We start from the raw sequence: 21038 nt of genomic DNA, 5'->3' as shown, positions 1-21038 counted from the left end.
CCCCACTAGATACAGAACAGTTTGAATATAACCCCACTAGATACATAACAGCTTGAATATAACCCCACTAGCTACAGAACAGCTTGAATATAACCCAACTAGCTACAGAACAGTTTGAATATAACCCCACTAGATACAGAACAGTTTGAATATAACCCAACTAGCTACAGAACAGCTTGAATATAACCCCACTAGATACAGAACAGCTTGAATATGACCCCACTAGATACAGAACAGTTTGAATATAACCCCACTAGATACAGAACAGTTTGAATATAACCCCACTAGATACAGAACAGCTTGAATATAACCCCACTAGATACAGAACAGTTTGAATATAACCCAACTAGCTACAGAACCGTTTGAATATAACCCCACTAGATACAGAACAGTTTAAATATAACCCCACTAGATACAGAACAGTTTGAATATAACCCAACTAGCTACAGAACCGTTTGAATATAACCCCACTAGATACAGAACAGTTTGAATATAACCCCACTAGATACAGAACAGCTTGAATATAACCCCACTAGATACAGAACAGTTTGAATATAACCCCACTAGATACAGAACAGTTTAAATATACAGTGTATTCAGACCCCTTGACTTCGCAAATTCAACAATGAGTGGTTTGGAAGGAATCAGTGACAGTGGCTAACTGAAATCATTGCAAAGCAATCACTAGCCTGCTATTCAGTGGAGTTGCTGTGTGGTCCCAAATATGGGATTAAGGGTCTCTTTTTCAAGTTTAAAATGATAAACATTCAACATTGGCCATGCTGTCAATGAAGCATGATTTGTGCAGCGCTCAAAACTACTGTTAACTCGGAACTGCAAAAACTTGACTTCAGCGAGTTCAAGACAACTGGGAAGTAGGAATTAAACGTTTTGAACGGTCATCCAACTCGGAATTGTAAATCCAGCCTCTTTCTAGAGCTACGACATGAAGATCAATGACGTCATCATGATTCGACAATGTTTTTTTCCCGAGTTCCCAGTTGTTTTGAAAGCACCATAAATCCAGAGAATGCCCGACTTTGACAAAATTTGCCCGCGAAGGACTGCCGCGCCACCCTCCTGTTCAAGTGAGCACAGCAGTCCAAAAATATATTGTGAGTCCAAAAATGTATTGTATGCTGCTGCATAAATGATGTAATATGCCAGGGAGATATGTATACTGTAGCTAAGAAAGTAATACTAAGTGTATGTTATGTAGTAAGAAGTTAGTAGCCCATAAGATGTTAGTGCCTCACCCAAAGAATTTGGTCTATTTACCCCTCTTAATTTAGCCTACTGTTCTGACTTGGTGGCGCACATATAGCCTATAACCTGTTTTTGAGAAATGTAATCATAAAATATTGTAAGAGCTTTCATTGTCTGCTTATATGCCCCCTTTATTTATCCTACGGTTCTGATTTGGTGTACAGAGAGAACACTGTACTAACGGCCCATGTTCTGAATTCTGTTGCTGTACATTTCAAAAGTGCTAAACAAATAGTTATATTGAATATGTCTGTCCTAGCTCGCTCATTGTCTTAATCAAAATTACAGATGACCTCTTATCCGCTTGTCGTCCCCTTATGCCATAGTTTGTACATTTCAATTGTCAGTAGAAACCACATTTGTTTAAACAAGTCAGCCATATCAGCTATGTTTTTTTAAAGGGCAGTAAATGAGGCTGAATGAACTGTTTCGCTGCCAGACGAAGCTCCGCTGATAACCAGGTGTAGCAGAAGCAATATGTTGGGACTCCTGTTGGGACAGCTTTATGGAGGCCCTAACATTTACATTTACATTTAAGTCATTTAGCAGACGCTCTTATCCAGAGCGACTTACAAATTGGACAGTTTGTGGGCACCGTTTGTCACCGTTATAGTGCAATTCATGAATTGTTTAGTGTTGTGTTGTGTAGTGGCTTTGCTGCCATGCATCCCACTTTGATTTATTTTTTTGCCCCACCAAGATGTACATGCTGAAATCATCACTGCTGCTTTGCATGAGTTAGCCTAAGCCTATCTATTGTATTAAAATGACATTTTTCACATTATTCAAACACTCTGCTTCAACTTCAGTAGCCTACCTCTCCTGTTGTAGTCGGGCGTGGGAGTTCAAGTGGGCCTAGTATGCGTGGTGTCATTGAAATAGAGTAGGCTGGCTACATGGGCGGAAGATTCACGTGCCAGTTAACTTAACAGTAGTGGTGCGTGAGTAAAATGACCTGGGAAGCCAAGTGAAGCCATATTACAATTGCGTTGTTTGCTGTTAGTTCATATGCCTTGTGACTGTGATATATAGGCCGAGACAATAAGACAGTGGCAGAATAAATTCAACCACACCTTTGTTTTATCACAAAACCGGATAGCAACCAGTGAAGTCCACGACGCATGTTTATTTATTTATTTTAACTTTTTAGTAAGACAGTTACATGACCTACAGCTTGCTTAAGCAAGTTCATGTTTCCGACATTTCCGGACCACTAAACAACTATTGATTTAGAACCACAGACAGTTACCGCAAGTCACAAAGAAAACAGGAGCTGCCTCCTCTATTTCAGCACTAGTCAACTTTAACATTTTAACATCATCAAATCACCTCTGCTTAGTCTAAAACAGTGACAACTAAAAGATAAGAAAAACAATTTAGTCCAATCAACATCACTTAAATATGATGTGGCTGTCCATGTTTCTGATTTCTGGTTGTGCGTTCGTGCAAGTAGAAAACCATGTTTACTCACCCAACTTGTAGAGAAAGGCCAATGCCATCCTCCTCTCATGTTGACGAAACGGTCTCCCACTCTGTCATACAGTACACGCTTGTATTTTGTTGTTGTCCTAGGCTACCTAGCTAAAATACTTGCTCGCTAGCCTAACTTCCATTTATGGGTAACGTTAGTTAGTTAACATTAGCCTTCTACATCTAGCTACATATTGAACTACCATCCTCTCAGGCTAGGGGCACAACAATGTATGAATTAATGGTTGGATCAGAATCGCCGTTACAATCATTGACCAGTACGGAGAATTAAGCAAGTCCAAATCCCTATCTCCATCCATGGCTAATTTAGGGAGAATTCTATCTATCTAGCTAGCCACCAGAGAACAACGAGATGCAACAATTCAAGTTGTTTCTGGTAATGACTTATGCTCTCTCAAAGCGATTTGATAGGAGATGCCAAATCCAAGCTGGCTTCACTTGACACCTGTTTTTTTCCCGCCGGGACCAATCAAAGTTGATCTCCCTCAGTTTAGCTCAACGCTCATTGGCTAATTTGTATACTTTTTTTGTCAAGGGAGGCCAAATGCTCGCTGGCTTCCCTTGCATTCAATGCTACTGGCGGCAAGAATGTCACGCTCGTTTGGACCAGACAGTAGACAGAGAGAGAGGGGGTTGCTGTTTGTTCGCTCCTTTTCCTGTGAGATACATTCATTCAGCCTCTTGCAAATTGAAGGAAAATTATGAAACACAAAGAGATGAGAAAATTGTAATATTTTTGGGGGGAGCCTGGTTTCCCTTGTCGTTCGTGAATACACTTCACTCTAACTTAAATATGAAATTAACTTTACATATGATTAGACTATTTACAGACACTGTAGTAAACTAAATATTTGTAATGGAAAGAAATGGAGGGCGCTCAACCAACGTGAGTCGAGGTGCAATCAAAAAATCGAATCATCATGAAAAGGTTCTGGTCAATCACACCGACAGCGTCATTGTGCAAAATGTTACGCAGCATCATCTGGATATGTGTGCAACAAAAGTTCAACATTCACCTTCTGCTACCGTTTCTGTCAAGCCGTCTACTCATACAGTTTGAGTCATACAGTTTGATTAAGTTCTTTAAATCCAACGTTTGCTCCACATAGAACGTACTGCATCTGCCTCTGTAACGCAATGATGCAAGGCAAACGCAGTGTTCCATTGGAAATGAATGTACTTATGGTGTACCAAAATGCAATGACACTGTCGCTGTGATGGAGGCGTACTATGGTGAGCTAGCGTTGCGCCTTTTCAATTTCAATAAGTAGGCTATTGACTACCCATTTATTTGTCTCTGCCTGTAAATCTGCCTCCTGAGGTAGGCTATATGCACAAGTGTCTGTCATCATTCTGCTTCAAGTTCAGTAACCAGGTGCGTTTGTGGTCTCAATTAAATAGAGTAGGCTATAGCCCATGGGCCGAGAAGCACGGGGCAGTTATCTGTCCAAGGAAATGTACTTCCTAAATATGATTAGGCTATTGCCTAGAAATACATATTGGTCACCCATAGGCTATTTCTCAGTTTGAAACTCCCAAAGGGTAGGCTATAAAAAATAACTCAAGAGAAAGGGCAAGTCTCTCCAACTCTGTTGACTTCAAACTACATCTACCATATTGGCTGATATAGGCCAGTATTAAATACAGATAGGCTAATATAATGGACCACGTGAGAATCTCTGGTAATTATACCTATTTCTTAAGTAATTTGCGCATTTGATATTGTCTATAGGGTGCAAAATTGCTGGGGCCATGGCTGGCAAGAGAGCTATGTCACATACGTCTAAAATAACTTTGCAGGACTGCGGTTGGGTTTGGGAGCAGTTCTTGCGGTAGCGGGTGGGAGTCGCACAGAACACCTGCGGGCGTGGTGCGGTAGGAACATCTGCGGGTGGTAGCGGGATGAAGAAATCAGTCCAGTGCAGACCTCTACTGTGGATAACTGACAATGATGTGATTATTTCAAGGTAATTCTATCTTCATGTCACTGAGACAGACAGACGGTCAGGCTATGAGGTGGCTGTTGAAATTAATAAAGTACACGTGTTTATGCAGAGCCGTTATGGCTAAACTTGGATCACAGATGACGACTTGAGGGCATATTCTATTTGTACTGAGACTTTTACTTGTGCCTTACTGTGCAGAGCAGGTACACATCGGTCAAGTACCTTGTAATGACTGTCATACTGAAGCTATAGTCAGCTTTCCAGTGAACAGATCTAACACTTCCCAATACAAAAGTCATTCAGAAACACTGCTCTTCTTCAGAAAAATAAACCTATTATCACCTAGTCAGATATTTTGGGTTCCACAACAACTCATCGAACTGTTCAAACATTTTTGTACACCAACTGTGTTCCCGTACACGTCAGTCATTCTGAGAAGTAGAATGCTGAGTACATGCAGTGCTAGATAGTTGGAGGCTGCTGTTGGGTCGAGCCCTTACCGACATCCCCATCTGCTTCACAAATAGCTCCAGTAACTAAAGAGGAAGAGGCCTACTATGAGGAGGCTGAGTTTGAGCGTCGTGTGGAGGAAATGTGTTTCGGTTATAGTGACTTGGCATTTCCTGGTTGCTTGACAGAAGGAGAGAGAGACGGAGCGAGCAAGAGACAGATAGACACTAGTGCTGGTTAGGAGAGCGGGCTGGAGACAGACAGACACTAGTGCTGGTTAGGAGAGCGGGCTGGAGACAGACGGACACTAGTGCTGGTTAGGAGCGATGTGCTACTTACTACTCTGAGGAGCTGAAGCACCCTGTGGGCCTGGTCTGGACCTACTGTTCTGACTCTGGACTCCCTGATGACCTAGGACCCAGGAGGGCTCACTGAGACTGGGTTCCTCAGAACCCCTTCCCGCTGCCCTCCCAGACACAGGCAATGAGACATGGACTGGCCCACAAATGACAGTCAACTGGTAGGCTGATGTTATCATTTCATTCTAGATTGATTACAGAAAACGTGATGATAGAAGCCTCATGTTCAGACACTCACATTGATGCACTGCATCTTACTGTATATTGGATTTAACATCTGTTGCATTGCTGCTGCTGATTTTTAAAAGACACTTGCTGAAGTTACACATTTACCAGTAGTAGTGATCTTTAAACGGGGGTTTCTGAAGTATGTTTTGGAGTGTGCCTTGCAGCCATATTGGTGCTGCTGCCAGCTGTTGACAATGTAGCTAACTTCCTCTGTAGCGGCCTGTGGGCGTCTTTCAGGCTGCAAGCATCAACCAGGCATGGTTCATTAGTAAACTAGCAGCAGTAGAAGTAGGCGTCTCATAGGGAAGTGCCTGACTAATTGTCAGGTCATGTGGTGTCACTTGATGTTATTTGGGTGTAATGAGTCAGGTTGGCCCTTGTGGGAACTGTACTCCCTCACTCCACACACCGCCTGATGTGTGGAAGAAAATAACACAAGAAAATAACACTCCTCGTTGTCACGTGAAGAAGGCTTTGCGTCTCTCAAACGTCAGGCTCTGTGTGAAGTCAGAGGAAGGTCTCCTCTTCAACACCATGCCGTTTTTTTCTCCCTAGTAGAAAGCTGAGCTGATGTAGCATGTCTCTGTATGACTGTAACGGAGCTATCAAACTAGGTTTAAAGTGTCTCTGTCACAGTGCACCATCACTAGATGTTCTTAGATGATTTGAACGTGAGACGTCAGTTGCACATCAATGAATGTTACCCCTGATTTCTACATCTATACGACTGATAACATATGTTCCTAAGATAGATAGATTGATATGTTGATAGGGTGAGGGAGGCTTATACTGAGCCACACTGCAATAGTAGATAGTACGCAGTCTCTCTGTGGTGCTAGTGTTGTTTAGTGACATCAATAGTAGATAGTACACAGTCTCTCTGTGGTGCTAGTGTTGTTTAGTGACATCAATAGTAGATAGTACACAGTCTCTCTGTGGTGCTAGTGTTGTTTATTGACATCAATAGTAGATAGTACACAGTCTCTGTGGTGCTCTAGTTGTTTAGTGACATCAATAGTAGATAGTACACAGTCTCTCTGTGGTGCTAGTGTTGTTTGTTTAGTGACATCAATAGTAGATAGTACACAGTCTCTCTGTGTGGTGCTAGTGTTGTTTAGTGACATCAATAGTAGATAGTACACAGTCTCTCTGTGGTGCTAGTGTTGTTTGTTTAGTGACATCAATAGTAGATAGTACACAGTCTCTCTGTGGTGCTAGTGTTGTTTAGTGACATCAATAGTAGATAGTACACAGTCTCTCTGTGGTGCTAGTGTTGTTTGTTTAGTGACATCAATAGTAGATAGTACACAGTCTCTCTGTGGTGCTAGTGTTGTTTAGTAACATCAATAGTAGATAGTACACAGTCTCTCTGTGGTGCTAGTGTTGTTTAGTGACATCAATAGTAGATAGTACGCAGTCTCTCTGTGGTGCTAGTGTTGTTTAGTGACATCAATAGTAGATAGTACGCAGTCTCTCTGTGGTGCTAGTGTTGTTTAGTGACATCAATAGTAGATAGTACGCAGTCTCTCTGTGGTGCTAGTGTTGTTTAGTGACATCAATAGTAGATAGTACACAGTCTCTCTGTGGTGCTAGTGTTGTTTAGTGACATCAATAGTAGATAGTACACAGTCTCTCTGTGGTGCTAGTGTTGTTTAGTGACATCAATAGTAGATAGTACACAGTCTCTCTGTGGTGCTAGTGTTGTTTAGTGACATCAATAGTAGATAGTACACAGTCTCTCTGTGGTGCTAGTGTTGTTTAGTGACATCAATAGTAGATAGTACTCAGTCTCTCTGTGGTGCTAGTGTTGTTTAGTGACATCAATAGTAGATGGTACTCAGTCTCTCTGTGGTGCTAGTGTTGTTTAGTGACATCAATAGTAGAGAGTACACAGTCTCTCTGTGGTGCTAGTGTTGTTTAGTGACATCAATAGTAGATAGTACTCAGTCTCTCTGTGGTGCTAGTGTTGTTTAGTGACATCAATAGTAGATAGTACGCAGTCTCTCTGTGGTGCTAGTGTTGTTTAGTGACATCAATAATAGATAGTACACAGGCTCTCTGTGGTGCTCTAGTTGTTTATGTTGTCTCTGTGGTGCTCTAGTTGTTTATGTTAAATCATGTACATGACTTAACCGGTGTTTTATTTATTTGGCCTATAAAGAAATGCATACTGTAGCTTGTTACTTTAATGATCGTTCTTTCAGCCACAGGCCTACTATTTTGAGAAAAGGCTTGAATGCGTTATCTCATATGCTCCTGAATGTGCCATCACTTTCGTAAGGTTGCTGTAACTTCCTGTTGCAAAAACAAGAGACGTCAGCCCCCTCAGGTTGTTGTTTAGAGTTTGAGCGCAACACACTGCATAAGGACAACCTGTTAGCACTGTGATCAGAGAACATCAACCACAGGGTACAGTCCTTTTAACGGAATGTTAACGTGTACTGGTCCACGTGCACTGTACTTTTTCCATTTTGTGTTTACTAGTTCTGCACGTGTGACTTCAGAATCAGAAAATGTTATTGCCATGCAACAAATGTTGCCAGGGATTTCCCTTGGTGTTGTACAGAGAAGCATCAATCACATTAACCCAGATCAGACTTGTGCCAGTATGACTGGAGACTCATCCTCTGTCTCTCTTCCCCTCCTCTCCTCCTCCCCTCCTCCCCTCCTCTCCTCCTCCCCTCCTCCCCTCCTGCAGAAAGATGAGGGCTGCCTGCAGCAGTGGCTGGAGGCTTTCGTGTCTTCCTTTGAGAAGCTTGTTGATGTGCAGTCACTGGAGCATCGCAGGTGAGTTGACTGATTGGCTCAAATGTATTTCCTACGTCCCAAATTGCAATCTATTCCCTATACTACTTTTGACCAGATCCTAGATCTGTAACAAGGGGAAACTTCAGGGCACTGGTCACAGGGTGTGAGACAAGCTGGCTGATACCTTGTCATCTAAAAGGCTTAAAGGTGGACCTGAGCAATGAAATAGTTGTAAAAGTACTTCATTTTAAATGAACTGCAGACTTGGAAAGTCAATTCACATGGCTGGGGGCTAAAACAAATGTCTCTTCCACACAGTCAGGAAACGCCTTCAGGAAAACACAGGCCCTGATTACACATCGCAGGCACCTGTGCCAATTAGCCACACCCACCAATTAGGCAACATAATGAGCAATGCTAAAACAACAGGACATGTTAGGAGATGATAGAAAGTGCAGGTTGAGCTGAAATAGAAAATAAATAACATTACTTCACAGTAATCTACAGTTTCAAAATGTCAATAAAATATACATTTTGTCCATAGTGAAGGGCTCTCTTTCACAGATGGGATAACCTCATTGACATTTTGAAAGTAACATTGAAAGTCACATTGTTGTATGCACGTCACATTATAGGAGCATTATTAGTGCGCAGGCAGGTTCTTTCTTTAATTCATCAATATGTTACCAAACCCCTGCTGAGGGAGAGATACTTCAGGCTACAGGTGGTTTGTGTCAGACTGAGTTGGATGAACTCTGACCTTATTACCAATCCAGAGGTGTAATTTTGACATGTTTATAGAGTACATAAGTAGTAAAACAGCACCATCCTCTCTCTCATCTCTTCTTCCTCTCCTCTTCCCCGCTCCTCTCCACCACCTGTTCTCCTCTTCCCCTTCCCCTTCCCACTCCCGCTCCCCTTCCTCTTTCCTCTTCCCTCTCCCCTTCCCCTTCCCTCTCCCCTCCCTCTTCCCGCTCCCCTTTCTCTTTCCTCTCCTCTCTCCTCCCTTTCCTCTCCCTCTTCCCCTCTCCCCTTCCTCGTCCTCTCCCTTTCCCTCTCTCTCCCTCTTCCCTCTCCTCTTCCTCCTCCCCTTCTCCCCTTCCTCTTCCCCTCCCTCTTTCCTACATTCTCAGGCTGGAGAACTATATTGCGGAGGTTCCCCTCGTACCCAGGGACGTACTGGTGTTCTTCAGTGACCAGCTATCGCACAGTGCCATTCACCTCTCTGGGGGTGACAGTAACAACAGCACCCTGCACCTCTCTGGGGGCGACAGTAACAACAGCACCCTGCACCTCTCTGGGGGCGACAGTAACAACAGCACCCTGCACCCCTCTGGGGGCGACAGTAACAACAGCACCCTGCACCTCTCTGGGGGCGACAGTAACAACAGCACCCTGCACCTCTCTGGGGGCGACAGTAACAACAGCACCCTGCACCTCTCTGGGGGCGACAGTAACAACAGCACCCTGCACCTCTCTGGGGGCGACAGTAACAACAGCACCCCGCACCCCCTGCTGCTTATCAAGTTCTTCATTATCGTCTGCAGGTAGAACTTATATGTTCTATGACCCTCAGTTCACCCCTTTGTTGAATAACTCTGCCCATCCTGTCTACCCATGACTGATGCTAGATAACATGAAAAAAATCAGCTAGAAGCTGATGCTAGATAACATGAAAAAAATCAGCTAGAAGCTGATGCTAGATAACATGTAAAAAATCTGCTAGAAGCTGATGCTAGATAACAGTGAGATCAGAGAAAGATTGGTGACAATTTAATGATCTGAGTCTCTCTGTTCATCAGGAATATGGAAAACATTGACCCAGAGAAGACCCCAGGCTATGTCTTCGAGACCATTAAACTGTTAAACTTCTGCTTGACTCAGGTAAGACACAACCCTAGATGAACCTCATATACACACACACACACACACACACACACACACACACACACACACACACACACACACACACACACACACACACACACACACACTTAAGCTACACATTAGTAATTTTCAACAATGGAGGATCTGCAAACTATACTATATCACTCATTCATACTCTAGATTAATATACTGTCTATTGAGCCAGAATGATAATGTACTGTCTATTGAGCCAGAATGATAATATACTGTCTATTGAGTCAGAATGATAATATACTGTCTATTGAGCCAGAATGATAATAAACTGTCTATTGAGCCAGAATGATAATATACTGTCTATTGAGCCAGAATGATAATATACTGTCTATTGAGTCAGAATGATAATATACTGTCTATTGAGCCAGAATGATAATAAACTGTCTATTGAGCCAGAATGATAATATACTGTCTATTGAGCCGGAATGATAATATACTGTCTATTGAGCCGGAATGATAATATACTGTCTATTGAGCCAGAATGATAATATACTGTCTATTGAGCCGGAATGATAATATGCTGTCTATTGAGCCGGAATGATAATATACTGTCTATTGAGCCAGAATGATAATATACTGTCTATTGAGCCAGAGAATGCAGTGGAGATGAGAAGAGTATCATAAATAGGAATGTTTATTTAGAAGGGAAGTGTCACGAACGTCGTCAGGGAAATGACCGGACCAAGGTGCAGCGTGGTGAGCGTACATTTTCCTTTATTAAGAATGTCGCCAACAAAACAAGAAACACCCCAAAAAAACGAACCTGAAGCTTACTAGGGCTATACAGGCCACTAACAAAGACAACTACCCACAACTAAGGTGGAAAAACAGGCTGCCTAAGTATGATTCCCAATCAGAGACAATGTGTCCCTGATTGAGAACCATACCCGGCCAAAACATAGAAACAGAAAACATAGAAATAAAGAAACTAGAATGGCCACCCTAGTCACACCCTGGCCAAACCAAAATAGAGAATAAAAGCCTCTCTATGTTTATTTAGAAGGGAAGAGTATCATAAATAGGAATGTTTATTTAGAAGGGAAGAGTATCATAAATAGGAATGTTTATTTAGAAGGGAAGAGTATCATAAATAGGAATGTTTATTTAGTAAAAGTGTGTAGCTGTGTTTGTTATTATTTGCTCTGAGATGTCTTTGTCTTAAAAGCCCTCTCAAGGTCAAGTAAATATGTGTGTGTTTCAGCTGAAGAAGCAGCCTGCGGATCAGTCGTCCCTCCAGACAGTGATTCAGTATGGCCTAATGCTGTTGGAGAGTCTCTTTGACCCTTATAATACATGGAGGAGACGCCTGGCAGGGTAAGTGTGTGGTGTGTGTGTGTGTGTGTGTGTGTGTGTGTGTGTGTGTGTGTGTGTGTGTGTGTGTGTGTGTGTGTGTGTGTGTGTGTGTGTGTGTGTGTGTGTGTGTGTGTGTGTGTGTGTGTGTGTGTGTGTGTGTGTGTGTGTGTGTGTGTGTGTTCACCCTACCCATGGGTGGAGACCGCCTGTCGGACTGTGTGTGTTTTGAAGCTGGGTGGAGACCGCCTGTTGGACTGTGTGTATTTTGAAGCTGGGTGGAGACCGCCTGTTGGACTGTGTGTGTTTTGAAGCTGGGTGGAGACCGCCTGTTGGACTGTGTGTGTTTTGAAGCTGGGTGGAGACTGCCCGTTGGACTGTGTGTGTTTTGAAGCTGGGTGGAGACCGCCTGTTGGACTGTGTGTGTTTTGAAGCTGGGTGGAGACCGCCTGTTGGACTGTGTGTGTTTTGAAGCTGGGTGGAGACCGCCCGTTGGACTGTGTGTGTTTTGAAGCTGGGTGGAGACCGCCTGTTGGACTGTGTGTGTTTTGAAGCTGGGTGGAGACTGCCCGTTGGACTGTGTGTGTTTTGAAGCTGGGTGGAGACCGCCTGTTGGACTGTGTGTGTTTTGAAGCTGGGTGGAGACCGTCCGTTGGACTGTGTGTGTTTTGAAGCTGTGTGGAGACAGCCTGTTGGACTGTGTGTGTTTTGAAGCTGGGTGGAGACCGCCTGTTGGACTGTGTGTATTTTGAAGCTGGGTGGAGACTTCCCGTTGGACTGTGTGTGTTTTGAAGCTGGGTGGAGACCGCCTGTTGGACTGTATAAACCCAACCCTTAGAAATGACGAGGTCTTATCTCTGCATGTTCATCTGTAGTGGATGCCGGTGTTGCTGCAACAGCTCTTATCTATGTCTCCTTAAGTCTGCTTCCCAAATGGCACCCTATTCCCTATATAGTGCACTACTTTAGACCAGAGCCCTGTGGGGAACTACATGGGGAATAGGATGCTATTTGGCACGGAGGCCAAGTCTGTAGGCCTGCTGTAAATGTGTGTGTGTTTGTGTTTTTAGGGAGGAGGTGAGCATGGTGGAGAGGAGCAAGTGTAAGTTCTCCCCTCTCCCCCTACCAGAGGAGCTGCCTGCTCTATTCCATGGTGAGGCAACACACACTCACACGCGCTCTCTCTCACTCACTCTCTCTCTCACTCACTCACTCCAGGCCTCCCTCCTACACCACACTATCCTGAGTAACTTCTCCCTTACAGCCTATGGTCCCAATTGTACTACTCCTTCCTCAAAACAGCTTCCACTGAGTCCCACTGTAGACTTCATTCAGCACCCGTCTATTTGTATATATTTCTACTTCTATTCATATATACCTCTGTGTATATATAACTACTTCTATTCACATATACCTCTGTGTATATATAACTACTTCTATTCATATATACCTCTGTGTATATATAACTACTTCTATTCATATATACCTCTGTGTATATATAACTACTTCTATTCATATATACCTCTGTGTATATAACTACTTCTATTCATATATACCTCTGTATATATAACTACTTCTATTCATATATACCTCTGTGTATATAACTACTTCTATTCATATATACCTCTGTATATATAACTACTTCTATTCATATATACCTCTGTGTATATAACTACTTCTATTCATATATACCTCTGTGTATATAACTACTTCTATTCATATATACCTCTGTATATATAACTACTTCTATTCATATATACCTCTGTGTATATAACTACTTCTATTAATATATACCTCTGTATATATAACTACTTCTATTAATATATACCTCTGTATATATAACTACTTCTATTCATATATACCTCTGTATATATAACTACTTCTATTAATATATACCTCTGTATATATAACTACTTCTATTCATATATACCTCTGTGTATATATAACTACTTCTATTCATATATACCTCTGTGTATATAACTACTTCTATTCATATATATACCTCTGTGTATATATAACTACTTCTATTCATATATACCTCTGTATATATATAACTACTTCTATTCATATATACCTCTGTATATATATAACTACTTCTATTCATATATACCTCTGTATATATAACTACTTCTATTAATATATACCTCTGTGTATATATAACTACTTCTATTCATATATACCTCTGTGTATATATAACTACTTCTATTCATATATACCTCTGTGTATATATAACTACTTCTATTCATATATACCTCTGTATATATAACTACTTCTATTCATATATACCTCTGTATATATAACTACTTCTATTCATATATACCTCTCTATATATAACTACTTCTATTCATATATACCTCTGTGTATATATAACTACTTCTATTCATATATACCTCTGTGTGTATATATAACTACTTCTATTCATATATACCTCTGTGTATATAACTACTTCTATTCATATATACCTCTGTGTATATATAACTACTTCTATTCATATATACCTCTGTGTATATAACTACTTCTATTCATATATATACCTCTGTGTATATATAACTACTTCTATTCATATATACCTCTGTGTATATATAACTACTTCTATTCATATATACCTCTGTGTATATATAACTACTTCTATTCATATATATACCTCTGTGTATATGTAACTACTTCTATTCATATATACCTCTGTATATGTAACTACTTCTATTCATATATACCTCTGTATATGTAACTACTTCTATTCATATATATACCTCTGTATATATAACTACTTATATTCATATATACCTCTGTGTATATATAACTACTTCTATTCATATATACCTCTGTGTATATATAACTACTTCTATTCATATATACCTCTGTATATATAACTACTTCTATTCATATATACCTCTGTATATATAACTACTTCTATTCATATATACCTCTGTATATATAACTACTTCTATTCATATATACCTCTGTATATATAACTACTTCTATTCATATATACCTCTGTATATATAACTACTTCTATTCATATATACCTCTGTATATATAACTACTTCTATTCATATATACCTCTGTATATATAACTACTTCTATTCATATATACCTCTGTATATATAACTACTTCTATTCATATATACCTCTCTATATATAACTACTTCTATTCATATATACCTCTGTGTATATATAACTACTTCTATTCATATATACCTCTGTGTATATATAACTACTTCTATTCATATATACCTCTGTGTATATAACTACTTCTATTCATATATACCTCTGTGTATATATAACTACTTCTATTCATATATACCTCTGTGTATATAACTACTTCTATTCATATATATACCTCTGTGTATATATAACTACTTCTATTCATATATACCTCTGTGTATATATAACTACTTCTATTCATATATACCTCTGTGTATATATAACTACTTCTATTCATATATATACCTCTGTGTATATATAACTACTTCTATTCATATATATACCTCTGTATATGTAACTACTTCTATTCATATATACCTCTGTATATGTAACTACTTCTATTCATATATACCTCTGTATATGTAACTACTTCTATTCATATATATACCTCTGTATATATAACTACTTATATTCATATATACCTCTGTGTATATATAACTACTTCTATTAATATATACCTCTGTATATGTAACTACTTCTATTCATATATATACCTCTGTATATATAACTACTTCTATTCATATATACCTCTGTGTATATATAACTACTCAGACTACCTTTATACTAGCCTGTTCTCCTGTTCCAGTAATATACAGCTTTCCTTTAGGCTGCTCAAAATGTACTTTTCTCCCTTTGGAGAAACACAAGAGTCCAGCAAGAGTCCAGTCGATATGTTCTGTCTTGATCTAAAGTTAATTATGTTATTTTCTAATTAGCAGTGTTCTCTCACTGGGATCTTAGTTTATTAAACGCTTCTATTGCTAGCGTCCTTTGATTAGCACGGTGCTCATCTCTAAACCACGTGGGAAAGCGGTCTGGACAAGTTGAGTGTGTAGATGACAGAAAGCTCAACGTGACTGTTAACACCATGCTATTGAGAGAGGGAAGTGTTTGAGCTGCATCCCAGTTGGCACCTTATTCCCTATATAGTGCAATGCTTTTGACCAGAGCCCAGTGGGCTCAGCCTCTGGTGTGTATAATACTGCTAGCTGTTGTTGGACCTATTACTAAGGCTTATGGGATGTCACGTTCGTCAAAGAGAGGAGACCAAGGTCGCAGCGTGATGTGAATACATTCTTTTTTAATTAATGAATGAAACACTAAACAAACTAACAAAACAACAAAATGAACGTGAAGCTATAAATAACAGAGTGCTGACATGCAACTACACATAGACAACTACCCACAAATACAGGTGGGAAAAGGCAACCTAAGTATGGTTCTCAATCAGAGACAACGATAGACAGCTGCCTCTGATTGAGAACCACACCCGGCCAAACACACAGAAATACAAATCATAGAAAAAGGAACATAGAATGCACACCCAAATCACACCCTGACCAAACCAAAATAGAGACATAAAACGCTCTCTACGGTCAGGGCGTGACATGGGATCTCCATTGTCTTGATACATAACCTTGCCTAACGAGGGCTCAACCCACATCCTGCTATTTCTCAATGCTGTCCCAGTGTGCCTTGGATTTCCACATCTCATTATGACATCACAGTATACTGGCTGTGCATACTGTCTTGTACAATGTATTGCCATTAGCCAGGTCCCAGATCTGTTGTCTCCTTCTGTAGCCGGGTCCCAGATCTGTTGTTTCCTTCTGTAGCCTGGTCCCAGGTCTGTTGTCTCCTTCTGTAGCCTGATCCCAGGTATGTTGCCTCCTTCTGTAGGCTGGTACCAGATCTGTTGTCTCCTTCTGTAGGCTGGTCCCATATCTGGTGCCTCCTTCTGTAGGCTGGTCCCATATCTGGTGCCTCCTTCTGTAGGCTGGTCCCAGGTCTGTTGTCTCCTTCTGTAGCCTGGTCCCAGGTCTGTTGTCTCATTCTGTAGCCTTGTCCCAGATCTGTTGTCTCCTTCTGTAGCCTGGTCCCAGGTCTGTTGCCTCCTTCTGTAGGTTGGTCCCAGGTCTGTTGTCTCCTTCTGTAGCCTGGTCCCAGATCTGTTGTCTCCTTCTGTAGCCTGGTCCCAGATCTGTTGTCTCTTTCCGTAGCCTTGTCCCAGGTCTGTTGTCTCCTTCTGTAGCCTGGTCCCATATCTGTTGTCTCCTTCTGTAACCAGGTCCCAGATCTGTTGTCTCCTTTTGTAGCCTGGTCCCAGGTCTGTTGTCTCCTTCCGTAGCCTGGTCCCAGGTCTGTTGTCTCCTTCTGTAGCCTGGCCCCAGGTCTGTTGTCTCCTTCTGTAGCCTGGGCCCAGGTCTGTTGTCTCCTTCTGTACCCTGGGCCCAGGTCTGTTGTCTCCTTCTGTAGCCTGGTCCCAGATCTGTTGTCTCCTTCCGTAGCCTTGTCCCAGGTCTGTTGTCTCCTTCTGTAGCCTGGTCCCAGGTCTGTTGTCTCCTTCTGTAGCCTGGTCCCTGGTCTGTTGCCTCCTTCTGTAGGCTGGTCCCATATCTGGTGCCTCCTTCTGTAGGCTGGTCCCAGATCTGTTGTCTCCTTCTGTAGGCTGGTCCCAGGTCTGTTGTCTCCTTCTGTAGCCTGGTCCCAGGTCTGTTGTCTCATTCTGTAGCCTTGTCCCAGATCTGTTGTCTCCTTCTGTAGGCTGGTCCCAGGTCTGTTGCCTCCTTCTGTAGGCTGGTCCCAGATCTGGTGTCTCCTTCTATAGACTGGTCCCAGATCTGTAAGTGCTCTTGTCAACTCCATTGCTCATTGTCAAGCCAAACCTTTTGGTATGACAGTGAGCGACAAGGAGTTGGCATGATGGTACAGACTGACTCAGGCTAGATTGCCATGTCATCAAAACAACAACCATCAATGTGTCGTTGGTTCACAGACAGCCTGCAGGACAGCCAGCAGATCCCAGAGGTCCTCACTCTCCGATTGGTCCATCTCCAAGGGGCTGTCATCAGTGGCAGCAAGGTAAAGCACTCCTACTGTACCTCTCTTCAGAATTGTGTGTGTGTGTGTGTGTGTGTGTGTGTGTGTGTGTGTGTGTGTGTGTGTGTGTGTGTGTGTGTGTGTGTGTGTGTGTGTGTGTGTGTGTGTGTGTGTGTGTGTGTGTGTGTGTGTGTGTGTTAACTCGTATGTACTGTATCTATTCATTCCAGAAGAACGGCCTGCTCTCCATCACCCTGCAGTCTGTGGAGGACCTTCTTTCTGTACTCAGAGCCTGGTGCCTCCGGACCTCCTCCAACACCAAGGACCCCACGCTGCTACGGCTGACCCTGCAGTGCCTGACTGCAATGGTGCATATCCTCCACTCCAGTAGTCCTGCAGAGCGCCGGCTGGAGATCAGGACCGTGTTGGATGGCTACTTCCAGGTAGTAGCAACAGCAGTAGGAGAAGTAGTAGTAGGAGAAGTAGGGGGAGCAGCAGTAGTGGTAGTAGAAGCAGTAGGAGTAACAGTAGGAGGAGGAGGAGGATTATAGCAGCACCAACCTGTAGCACGCGCTCCAGCAGGTATATTTCACTGGTCTTCCCCAAAGCCAACTCCTCCTTTGGCGCCTTTCCTTCCAGTTCTCTGCTGCCAATGACTGGAACGAATTGCAAAAATCACTGAAGCTGGAGTCTTACTTACTTTTTTAAGCATCAGCTGTCAGAGCAGCTTAATGATCATTACACCTGTACATAGCCCATCTGTAAAAATATATATTATTTTATTTTACCTTAACGGGGCAAGCCCGTTAAGAACAAATTCTTATTTACAATGACAGCCTAGGAACAGTGGGTTAACTGCCTTGTTCAGGGGCAGAACGGCAGATTTTGACCGTGGCAGCTCGGGGATTCGATCCACCAACCTTTCGGTTACTGGCCCAACGCTCTAACCACTAGGATAATAGCCCACCCAACTACCTCATCCCCATATTGTTATTTATTTTTTTGCTCCTTTGCACCCCAGTACCTCTACTTGCACATTCATATTATGCACTATTTTTATTTTATTTTTTATATCACCTTTATTTAACCAGGTAGGCCAGTTGAGAACAAGTTCTCATTTACAACTGCGACCTGGCCAAGATAAAGCAAAGCAGTGCGACACAAACATCAACACAGAGTTACACTATCCATCAATCCACTGTTTAATTGCTAAATTGTAATTATTTCGCCACTATGGCCTATTTATTGCCTTACCTCCCTGAACTTACTTCATTTGCACACACTGTATATAGATTTTTCTATTGTGTTATTGACTGTACGTTTGTTTATCCCATGTGTAACTCTGTGTTGTTTGTGTCGCACTGCTTTGCTTTATCTTGGCCAGGTCGCAGTTGTAAATGAGAACTTGTTCTCAACTGGCCTACCTGGTTAAATAAAGGTGAAATAAATAAATAAATATATCTTTTAAAAAGTAACAGTAGTAGGAGAAGTAGTAGGAGAAGTAACAGTAGTAGAAGTAGGAGAAGTAGTAGTAGTAGTAGTAGTAGGAGAAGTAACAGTAGTAGAAGTAGGAGAAGTAACAGTAGTAGTAGTAGGAGAAGTAGTAGTAGTAGTAGTAGTAGGAGAAGTAACAGTAGTAGAAGTAGGAGAAGTAACAGTAGTAGTAGTAGTAGTAGGAGAAGTAGTAGTAGTAGTAGTAGTAGGAGAAGTAGTAGTAGTAGTAGTAGTAGGAGAAGTAGTAGTAGTAGTAGTAGGAGAAGTAGTAGTAGTAGTAGTAGTAGGAGAAGTAACAGTAGTAGAAGTAGGAGAAGTAACAGTAGTAGTAGTAGGAGAAGTAGTAGTAGTAGTAGTAGTAGGAGAAGTAACAGTAGTAGAAGTAGGAGAAGTAACAGTAGTAGTAGTAGGAGAAGTAACAGTAGTAGTAGTAGGAGAAGTAGTAGTAGTAGTAGTAGTAGGAGAAGTAACAGTAGTAGTAGTAGGAGAAGTAGGAGAAGTAGTAGTAGTAGGAGAAGTAACAGTAGTAGAAGTAGGAGAAGTAACAGTAGTAGTAGTAGGAGAAGTAACAGTAGTAGTAGTAGGAGAAGTAGTAGTAGTAGTAGTAGTAGGAGAAGTAACAGTAGTAGTAGTAGGAGAAGTAGGAGAAGTAGTAGTAGTAGGAGAAGTAACAGTAGTAGAAGTAGGAGAAGTAACAGTAGTAGTAGTAGTAGTAGGAGAAGTAACAGTAGTAGTAGTAGGAGAAGTAGTAGTAGTAGTAGTAGTAGGAGAAGTAACAGTAGTAGTAGTAGGAGAAGTAGGAGAAGTAGTAGTAGTAGGAGAAGTAACAGTAGTAGAAGTAGGAGAAGTAACAGTAGTAGTAGTAGGAGAAGTAGGAGAAGTAGTAGTAGTAGGAGAAGTAACAGTAGTAGAAGTAGTAGTAGTAGGAGAAGTAGTAGTAGTAGTAGGAGAAGTAACAGTAGTAGTAGTAGGAGAAGTAGTAGTAGTAGTAGTAGTAGTAGGAGAAGTAACAGTAGTAGTAGTAGGAGAAGTAGGAGAAGTAGTAGTAGTAGGAGAAGTAACAGTAGTAGAAGTAGGAGAAGTAACAGTAGTAGTAGTAGGAGAAGTAACAGTAGTAGTAGTAGGAGAAGTAGTAGTAGTAGTAGTAGTAGGAGAAGTAACAGTAGTAGTAGTAGGAGAAGTAGGAGAAGTAGTAGTAGTAGGAGAAGTAACAGTAGTAGAAGTAGGAGAAGTAACAGTAGTAGTAGTAGTAGTAGGAGAAGTAACAGTAGTAGTAGTAGGAGAAGTAGTAGTAGTAGTAGTAGTAGGAGAAGTAACAGTAGTAGTAGTAGGAGAAGTAGTAGTAGTAGGAGAAGTAACAGTAGTAGAAGTAGGAGAAGTAACAGTAGTAGTAGTAGGAGAAGTAGGAGAAGTAGTAGTAGTAGGAGAAGTAACAGTAGTAGTAGTAGTAGTAGGAGAAGTAGTAGTAGTAGTAGTAGGAGAAGTAGTAGTAGTAGTAGTAGTAGGAGAAGTAACAGTAGTAGTAGTAGGAGAAGTAGGAGAAGTAGTAGTAGTAGGAGAAGTAACAGTAGTAGAAGTAGGAGAAGTAACAGTAGTAGTAGTAGGAGAAGTAGTAGTAGTAGTAGTAGTAGGAGAAGTAACAGTAGTAGTAGTAGTAGGAGAAGTAGGAGAAGTAGTAGTAGTAGGAGAAGTAACAGTAGTAGAAGTAGGAGAAGTAACAGTAGTAGTAGTAGGAGAAGTAGTAGTAGTAGTAGTAGTAGGAGAAGTAACAGTAGTAGTAGTAGGAGAAGTAGGAGAAGTAGTAGTAGTAGGAGACGTAACA

At 41.4% G+C, this 21038-nt stretch overlaps 1 protein-coding gene across 5 annotated transcripts in view; it reads left to right on the top strand.

Annotated features, from left to right (window-relative positions):
* Window positions 1-21038, top strand: part of nbeal2 (neurobeachin-like 2) — a 130421-nt gene that overhangs the window by 23185 nt on the left and 86198 nt on the right. For 4 of the 5 annotated variants that reach the window (XR_011674523.1, XM_071395897.1, XM_071395895.1 and 1 more), the window contains exons 2-8: window positions 8439-8527; window positions 9622-10035; window positions 10291-10372; window positions 11610-11722; window positions 12769-12851; window positions 17679-17764; window positions 17953-18165. Coding sequence is in view for 4 of the 5 variants with exons in the window: in XM_071395897.1 (XP_071251998.1) it covers window positions 8439-8527; window positions 9622-10035; window positions 10291-10372; window positions 11610-11722; window positions 12769-12851; window positions 17679-17764; window positions 17953-18165 (1080 nt within the window). In the remaining variant the exon portion in view is untranslated. Of the gene's footprint in view, window positions 1-5339; window positions 5674-8438; window positions 8528-9621; window positions 10036-10290; window positions 10373-11609; window positions 11723-12768; window positions 12852-17678; window positions 17765-17952; window positions 18166-21038 lie in introns of those variants that run through there. The other variant, XM_071395896.1, reaches the window with a different exon arrangement.

Source organism: Salvelinus alpinus, chromosome 4 (assembly GCF_045679555.1).
Source record: "Salvelinus alpinus chromosome 4, SLU_Salpinus.1, whole genome shotgun sequence".
Lineage (NCBI taxonomy): Eukaryota > Metazoa > Chordata > Actinopteri > Salmoniformes > Salmonidae > Salvelinus > Salvelinus alpinus.
This window is presented reverse-complemented; position numbering and strand designations above follow the sequence as displayed.